The 9,525-nt window shown below is 43.1% G+C and overlaps 1 protein-coding gene across 1 annotated transcript; it reads left to right on the forward strand.

The window, feature by feature from the left end:
- Positions 1-635: 635 nt before the first annotated feature.
- ribc2 (RIB43A domain with coiled-coils 2) lies at positions 636-9,001 on the forward strand (the record flags this gene model as incomplete). Its single annotated transcript, XM_084059529.1, has 7 exons — positions 636-752; positions 1,385-1,466; positions 2,021-2,332; positions 3,281-3,399; positions 4,808-5,038; positions 7,051-7,217; positions 8,923-9,001. 7 exons carry the CDS (start codon positions 636-638, stop codon positions 8,999-9,001), a joined length of 1,107 nt encoding a protein of 368 aa, XP_083915655.1.
- Positions 9,002-9,525: the final 524 nt, after the last annotated feature.

Genomic DNA, 9,525 nt, shown 5'->3' on the forward strand with positions numbered 1-9,525 from the left:
TAAAAAGAAATTATTTGAAAATAGCAGATCTACAAGCTCACAATGCATCGCGATGTGAGGCATTGTGAGCGTATGTGTGTGTAAATCAGCTATTTTCAAATGGCCAAAATGTATATACAGTAGGGCTAATGTGTGTAATGTAGGCCTATGTTTTCTAATAATAATCAAAATCTACAAAGTAACTAGTAACTAAAGTTTTCAAATAATTATTGTGCAGTAAAAGTACAATATTTGCCTCTGAGATGTAGTGGAGTAGAAGTAAAAGTACTGAAAATTGGAAATACTCCAATAAAGTAAAAATACCTCAAAAGTGTACTTAAGCAAAGCACATGAGTAAATGTACTTACTTTACACCACTGGGGACACCACATTGTGCTTTAAACAATTTCAAACTAATTGTCCACATTCATCATGGAGGGGAAAAAAGCGACCTGCCTTGTTTTACGGAGAAAGACGAAATGTTCCGAGCACATACAGAGATCTGGTATCCTAGCAACCACTGTGTTTAGACGGTATCCTAGCAACCACTGTGTTTGTACGGTATCTGAGCAACCACTGTGTTTGGACATTTTCCTCAGTCATAAGAAGTAAAGACACTCTGTTAATAGATTAAAAGAAAGATCCACTTAGTTAAAATGTTCAATGTTGAACTGCTGTCTGACCGCGTTGCTGCCAAATGTCTGGACAGGCGTCACAACATAGAGACACAAAGGCGACAGAGGATCTTTAACGACACAGTTAGAACGATAGGGGTAAGTTTTATGAAGCAGTGGTGGAAAAAGTACTCACATTTTGTACTTAAGTAAAAATATCAATACTGCGATGTAGGAATATACTCTGTTACAAGTAAAAATCCGGAATAAAATATTTACTTGAGTAAAAGTACAAAAGTATTGGTATATCAAAATGTACTTAAAGTACTAAAAGTAGAAAGTACTCATTATGCAAAATGTCCCCTTTTACAAGTTTTCAAATGTATAAAATGTTTGAAATATTTTGAAAATAGCGGATCTACAAGCTCTCTATACATCGCATTGCAACGCATTGTGAGCTTGTAGATCGGCTATTTTCAAATGGGCAAAATGTATATAAGGCTGAAGTGGATAATGTTTGTTTTGTAATAATAATAATCTACAGAGTAACTAACTAAAGTTATCAAATAATTGTAGTGGAGTAAAAGTATAATATTTGCCGCTCTGACATGTAGTGGAGTAGAAGTAAAAGTATTTGAAATTAGAAATACTCAAAATTGTACTTAAGTACAGTAGGCTACTTGAGTAAATGTACTTAATTACTTTCCTCCACTGGTAAGTTTTATTAAGCCTGCTGATTTACTGTCCATCCTTGTACATCATGGTGACATGACATTTAATGTGTGTTGTAGATTGACACGGAAGCGCTTGACATCCAAGTGAGAGAAAAGAAGACGAAAGAGGAGGCAGAAAAACAGACACTGGATGCACATGGTGAGAAAAGTTCACATTATATTAGATATCATCATTAGATATCATATATATCATAGATGTATTTGATCGAGTCTGACGAGTTTGCTTATGTAGGTAGGCTATCTATTCAAAACAGTGATAGAGTAGCCTACTCTCTCCCTTTCACGCACGCACGCATGAGCATATCTCTGCTGTCGGGCAGAAACCAGCTAACTCCAAAATGTTCATTTTTCAGGAAATGAAAAAAACAAAACAAAAAGTGGAGTTAGGAGGTTTTGTCCATCATTGATAAGAACTGCTAAATGGACCTCCATGTATGGGCATTAAAGGAAAGGACTGATAGATACAGAGATCTCCATATATGGGCATATCGGTCGGGTTGGTGGTGCAACATACAGTAGGTGTGAAGGCCGCGTAGCGGCTCAAACCTCTAGTCTAGTGTCTTAAAAGTGGTTAGAAATCGGGACACATCAGTTGCATAATTTGCAGATATCGATGTCATCCAATAAGTCAAATAATGGCCGATATATCGGTCTGGCTCTAGCCTAGCGTGTGTTGTTGTGTTCCCATCACAGCTGCAGACATGGTGCGCAGCGACAGAGTGGCGCTTCTCCTCGATGGCCGCCAGGTCAAGGCGCAGCGCGCGATGGAGGCGGCTGTGGTCGGGTACCGCCAGCACTTCCAGCATCCGCAGAGTCGGCGGGAGTATGACATGAACGACCCAGAGCTCTGGAAAACTGAAGATGCGCAGATGATGCTGCCCGGTCTGGTGGGCGAAGACCCCAGCAGCGAGGCCAGGCTGAGGCGACAGAAGGAGCAGCTCCGAGCGTGGCTTCACCAGCAGCAGTGTGAGCGGCTGGCAGCACGGGACCGGCAGAGGTTGGAGGGTAGGTTTGACTTTCATCCTGTCTCCTTCAAATGTCTAGGCCCTTATGTGCACGCACATCCCCTCTCCACATTAGGCTCTATGCACAGCAATTGGGCCTCTTCTTACTTCCTTCACAAGTGTTACCAATAATACTAATGAAGGCTCTGTTCCATTTCGTGTAGCACAGTGGTTCTCAAACGTTTTAATTTCAAGGACCCCTGAGAGTGTGCAAACGGAACCCAATGGACCCTTTGGTTCCATTTGTACACTCTCAGAGTTACACATCCATAAGGGGCCATTTGGAACCCCCTCAAGGAACCATGAGGGTCCCTGGATCACACTTTGAGACCCCACTGGTGTTTCCAGTGACAGTGAGCCAACATGCACAACATCAGCACCCTGACACTGTTTGACCAGAATGGAACAGAGCCTTAATGGTAACACCCGTGAAGGAAGTAAGAAGAGGCCCAATGTCTTTCCAATATCGCTGCTGTGCATACAGCCTAATTCTGGATCAATCAGGATGTTGAGGTAAACTGTAACATTTGAGTAGGCCTATTTATTTTTTGTTGTCAATATTTTTGGGGCTTTCTGCCTTTATTTGGATAGTACAGTTGAGATAGACAGGAACAGGGAGAGAGAGACAGGGAGTGACACACAGCAAAAGTTGTTGGGCTCGGGAATCGAACCTGCAACCTGCAATTAGAGCCTATACCGTATGTGGCACAGTGTGTGTCTTAACCACTAAGCCATTGGCGGCCCAAGTTTTACTAACATAGAACTTTATTACATATTACATTCATTATTTGAGATGCGCATACATACATGGAGTGCTTGGTAGGAAGAAATGGCAATGGTATGAGGCAGTTTAAACATCTATATACAATATATAATAGCCCAAACTATTATATTGCACTTGCTCACACTCACTCACTATACATACACACATGTGCTTCCTGTCCGTCAGATCAGCAGTATGACTGGAGCAGAGTGAGCCTGAACAACAAAGCTCTGCAGCTTCAGAAGCTTGAGGAGGAGAAGAAGAAAGCAGCAGTTCTCGCTACCAAAGACTACAACCTGGCCCAGGTAGGACCCATGTCCACACGCACACATCAAACTACACGATACCAAAGACTACAACCTGGCCCAGGTAGGACCCATGTCCACACGCACACATCAAACTACACGATACCAAAGACTACAACCTGGCCCAGGTAGCTAGGACCCATGTCCACACGCACACATCAGACTACACAATACCGAAGACTACAACTGGGCCCAGGTAGTTATTATTTTGGTGATTGCCACCCCCTTGTGTTGACATTTAATCTCAAATTCAATTATTTTATGAACATTTTCTGTGCTGAATGCATCTCATTCCACACCCAACCATCTACATAGACTTGTCTTTTCTTTTGTCTTATGTCTTTTCTTGCCTGCAATCATACATTCATGCACTACTTTCAACCTTGTTGTCCCTTTTTTAGGCATATCATCAGTGGTGGAAAAAGTCAAAGAAATTCATACTTAAGTAAAAGTATCAATACTGCAATGTAGAAATACTCCATTACAAGTAAAAGTATTGGCGTAAAAATACTTAAAGTACCAAAAGTAAAAGTAGTCATTATGCAGAACGTCCCAACATACACATGTTTTGTAATAATAATCAAAATCTACAAAGTAACTAGTAACTCAAGTTTTCATATAATTGTAGTGGAGTAAGAGCCTCTGAAGTAAAAAATACCTCAAAACTTTACAGTACTTGAGCAAATGCACTTAGTTACTCACACCACTGCATATCATCATAGGTGAACACTTTCAAAAATGCTCCATTCTTTTATTTTTGATTTACTTTCCAAAAAGAAGTGTTCACTTGTGTTTTTGCCACCCTCTGGTTTTCTCTGAAATGACACCGCAGCGTCCTTCCCTGTGTTGATTTTGTTGACTAAACATAATTATGGTGAAGATTTTTCGCCGACTACCTTTTTTCACTGACGAAAACTAAATAAAAACTACGCTACGATGACTAAAACTAAGACCAAATACAATTTCATCAACAAATAAAAACTAGACTAAAATGTTAGTGAGGTACTAGTGGAGAAGAGATCCAGTAGAGCTAAAAGACAGAAAGTAATTTCATGTTTGGTTGCCCTCGGGTGTTGTGCTCTGAAAATAGCAGATCTACAAGCTCACAACCCGTCGCGCTGCGACGAGTTGTGAGCTTGTAGATCTGCTATTTTCAGCATGCAACCAAGTGTAAAATCCGCCATCACAACGCCATCAAGGCACCGCAAAAATACATTTTAGTCGCCGAAATCAACTGTAGATTTAGCCAACTATAATCTTATGATATTTAGTCAACTAAAACTAGACAAAAACTAAAACATTTCAGATGACAAAAATTTGACTAAAACTAAATGGAATTTTATTCAAAAAACTATAACTAAAACTAAATCAAAATGTGCTGTCAAAATCAACACTGATCCTTCTCCAGGCGGCAGAGTCTCAGGAGAGGCGTCGCAGGGAGCAGGAGTGGAACGAGGACATCGGCCGCACGGACCAACTGAACCAGCTGCAGGGCGAGCTGATCGGAGACGACATCACGCAGGCCACCCTGGGCGTACTGGGAGCCCCCCGGCTGCAACCCAGCCAACCCAAGAAGGCCTCTCCTCAGAGCCTGCTGGAGACCGTTCAGTTCCAGAAGTATCAAACTGAAGAGAGGAAGGTAAACAAAGTATACACCAGTGGTTCTCAAAGCGGGGCCCGGTTGCCCCCCCCCCAAGGGTCCTCGATGGGGTCCCAGGGGGTCCCACTCCCAAGCAAAATGTGTTTGTATTGTATCAAAATCGGTTTTACCACTTTAAAGGGACTACACCATGAATTTTAACTTTTTCTTCTTTTTTGTGTTTTTGGACTCCCCTACCTCTCTTCTATCCCAAAAAATACCCCAGTTTGAGCACTCAGGCTTTCACAGCATATCTGGGGTTTTATGTAAATTCGTCTCAAAACAGGCCAAACTGATTTGCCCCCGAAAGGGACGTCACTAGCGGAACAAACCCTCCCGTTTTTCAGTTCCAACATAAAAATAAATAAATATATATATTTCTTTTTATTTCTTATTTTTTTACTTTTTCCACACAGAACCAGGAGATAACATGCATACAAACTGGCTCAATAGCGCCACGTGCCAAATCAGGACAATGTGGTATTGCAGGTAAAAGTGCTTTATAAGCCAGAGAGAAGTTAGTTGGAATAAGTATATCTGAGGCTTGATTTAGGCTCAAACCTTTTGAAAAACATTTCAGGGACATAAACAATATGATATTAAATATTTGATTTGTTTTTTAAATTCATGGTGTAGATTCTTTAACCCTATCTAACTATATAAATGGCGAGCAACTTCCGCACCCTGGGTGCGACACCCCACAGCTCTGTTATCGAATAAACAACGCACCGCCAGACCACATGTCGCCAACTGACTCGCCACGGCGCCCGCACTGAATTTACGCCTCGCGTAGGGGACATCTCACTGATCACTACACCTTTTCCACCGCGCAACATAATTAATTCTACTCACCAAATGTCGGACAAAACGGAAGGGGAGGCAGCTTCGTACCGTTTACCGTGCGCACGACCTCATCACCACAACAGCAGGCAGCCGGTGCGGGGGCTTTTTCCTTTTTTTCCCAAAAAATGTTTTGGTCACCATTTTCTCCAGGCACCATTTCTGGTGTAACGCCACCGCCAGCATGCGCTGGCTTGCGCTGCCATTGCACTCTGCCCATCTCCTCCACACCAACACACACGCAGCTCCTTTGCTTCAACCCCCCCCCCCCTTCTTACGTACCTCCTTTGTTCCACCCAGGCCGTTACTTTCACTTCACTCATGTCTCGATCACACTATGTCCGTCCTTCACGTGCCATGTTCATCCCAAACACAAAAACAAACAACTCGGGTTGCCAAGTTCAGGTTGCCAGGTCCTCTAAAAACAAGCGCCAGAAACAAGCAACCACCTTCATGAAAAAAAAAAAAACACCAAAGGGCTCCGCCATGTTCCAGGGGGGTCCCCGCGCGTCCCAACACTCCACAGGGGGTCCGTAGACCAGCAGGGGGTCCGCGGGGGTCCCCCTCAAACATCAAAAATATATTTTTTTCAATTTTTTTTTTTTTTTTTTTTAACTTTTCCACAGTTTTACTCCAGCAATTTAACCGCCATGTTCCAGGGGGGTCCCCGCGCGTCCCAACACTCCACAGGGGGTCCGTAGACCAGCAGGGGGTCCGCGGGGGTCCCCCTCAAACATCAAAAATATATTTTTTTCACATTTTCTTTTTTTTTTTTTTTAACTTTTCCACAGTTTTACTCCAGCAATTTCAGTACCCCAATATACACGCGGCCCACTGGGCCCCGTGCGCGGCTGAGGTGGAGGGGGGCGTAGCCCCCCGAAACTCTAGTATACTATACATAAGCTATTTGAAAATAGCAGATCTACAAGCTCTCTCTACAATGTGACGCGTTGTGAGCTTGTAGGTCTGCTATTTTCGGCTTCAGGATTAGGACTAAAATTGTCATCCAGATGTTGTCAGTACAGTAATACCAACGTCACGTGCGTGTGTGTGTGTGTGTGTGTGTGTGTGTGTGTGTGTGTGTGTGTGTGTGTGTGTGTGTGTGTGTGTGTGTGTGTGTGTGTGTGTGTGTGTGTGTGTGTGTGTGTGTGTGTGTTTGTGTGCGTGCACAGAGGTTGGAGATGGAGGAGCAGGTGCTAGAGGAGCAGCAGGACCGTTTTCGTGTGTCGTCGGCCCGTTCAGCTCTACTGATGGAGAGACAGCAGGCCAGACTGGACAAGCAGCGCAGACAAGAGCTGGACCACATCAACGCTACACTGGCCCAAACCCAGAGACTACAGTCAGTTTTTCAATACACTTAATTGACCTATAACTGTAAGTCAGAGACAACAGATCAACAGACATAGGTCAGTATAGGCAGGTGTGTAGTGCTACTTTTAGAAGTGGGGGAGCGCATCTATACCACTTATTTCCCTGTATATCAAATCTCTTTGCCAAAAATAGCCAATCTACAAGCTCACAATAATAATAATAATAATACATTTTATTTGTATTGCACTTTACATTTGAAACAAACCTCAAAGTGCTACAGTACATAATAAAACACGATAGAAAACCATTTGCAGAAATCAAAAAGTATAAAACAGGTTAAAAACAAGTTTAAAAACACATTTAAAAAGGAGAGGCAGGGATATTAAAACCGGCTTAAAAAGCTAACCAAATGCTTTGTTAAAATGGTAGGTTTTTAGTACTCTCTTAAAAGTGTTCACAGATTGAGGAGATGGTCTGGGAGTGAGTTCCACAGCCGGGGGGCAGCTGCACAAAATGCTCGATCTCCCAGAGGGTACATACACACATGTCCGTTCGCGACCGTTCCGCGTCCGTTTCCGTTCGCCGGAAATCCCATCCACTCCCATGAGTGGATGGGACTTCCGGCGAACGGAAACGGTATGAAACGGACGCGAAACGGTCGCAAACGGACATGTGTGTATGTACCCATAGGGTACATACACACATGAGCGTACGCTGACGGCAAACGCTACGCTAGAAACGGACGCGAAACGGTCGCAAACGGACATGTGTGTATGTACCCATAGTGGGTACATACACACATGAGCGTCAACTTGACACCCGGAATTCGGAAGTCCCGTCCACTCCCATGTTATAGGAAAAACCGGACCGGAACTTCCGTTTTTTAACTTAACATGAGAGTGGACGGGGCTAGCGTAGCGTAGCGTAGCGTTTGCCGTCAGCATACGCTCATGTGTGTATGTACCCAGTGCGGAGGTTGGTGTGCCGTTCCTTGAGCTTGTTACTACTTCCGGATCGGAGGCTGCGGGTGGCGGTCTGTGGTTCGATCAATTCCTTGAGGTAGGGGGGGGGCATTTCCGTAGATGCACTGGTGGGTTAACAGGGTGATTTTGAATTCTGTCCGGGAGGAGATGGGAAGCCAGTGCAGTGATTTGAGAATGGGGTGATGTGATCGTATTTGCGCACTCTCGTCAGGATCCTAGCAGCGCTGTTCTGAACGTATTGGAGCTTTTGAAGGCCCTTACTGGGGATCCCGACGAGAAGTGCATTACAGTAGTCCAACAATGCATCGCAGCACTGCTCGTTGTGAGCTTGTAGATCGGCTATTTTGGGTTCCCTCCAGAATATGGATGCTGGGGTTCAAGTGGTTTTGACCAAAACCCAAATCCTAATCTAGGAAGTGGGGGAGCAAAACATTTTTTTTCATTGATTGTAATTATTTAATCATAAACATCATAAATTATTTAAGAAATCTATACTTTTATATATATTAGACTTCAAAATGTGGTCATACTGACATGATACTGACCATGGTTCTGACCACGATACTGACATGATACTGACCTTGCCTTTATTTTTAAAAGTTACAATTACAATGACCATAATGTTTTACCATCTGATAGAGCATTTAACATTTAAAATCATATAAAAGGCAGTTTTGTCAAATATCACATACACTCTTTGTGCTCCAAGCCCTCGAGAAACACCTTCTCATGATCTCTCTCTCTCTCTAGGAATAAGGCCCTCAATGAGATGAACATCAACAGGTACGAAGAAAGTTTCTTCTCCAAGTTCAACACTAGCAGTCGATGATGGAACACAGAGAAGCTTGTTGCACCAATGACTGGATCATCATTATGACTGACTTTATCAAGTCCCTGCGGTGCCCTGCTGCTTTATTCACCTATTGTCCTGTTGACCTGTATGTTGACCTGAAATGTTGGGTGGAATGGGCCTGACATCCCTGTGACATAACCCTCAAACCCTGTGTAAAATATGATGCAGCACATGAACCTGAATGTATTAGAGCTCAGTTCTTCAGTTGATAACATGAAACATCTCCAGATCATTCATAGATATAGGTAAGGTAATGTCCGCACAAGTATAAGTATATTAGAATAGATTTGGAGAAGTGAGGATTCTCCTGGTCCCACAAAATACATGGTTAAAATGGAGTCAAACTTACTTTATACTTAGTAACTAAGACAAGTTAACTCAGGCTACGAGGTGCAACAGAGTAAACGTGGAGTTTCTACAACATCAATATACTTGTGTTTTATATATAGGCTACTGTACTGTATAGAGTGTAACAAGAAATCCTGAAGGGGGCGTCAACA

This window comes from Gymnoscopelus microlampas (assembly GCF_963454915.1).
Source record: "Gymnoscopelus microlampas genome assembly, chromosome: 6".
Taxonomy (NCBI): domain Eukaryota; kingdom Metazoa; phylum Chordata; class Actinopteri; order Myctophiformes; family Myctophidae; genus Gymnoscopelus; species Gymnoscopelus microlampas.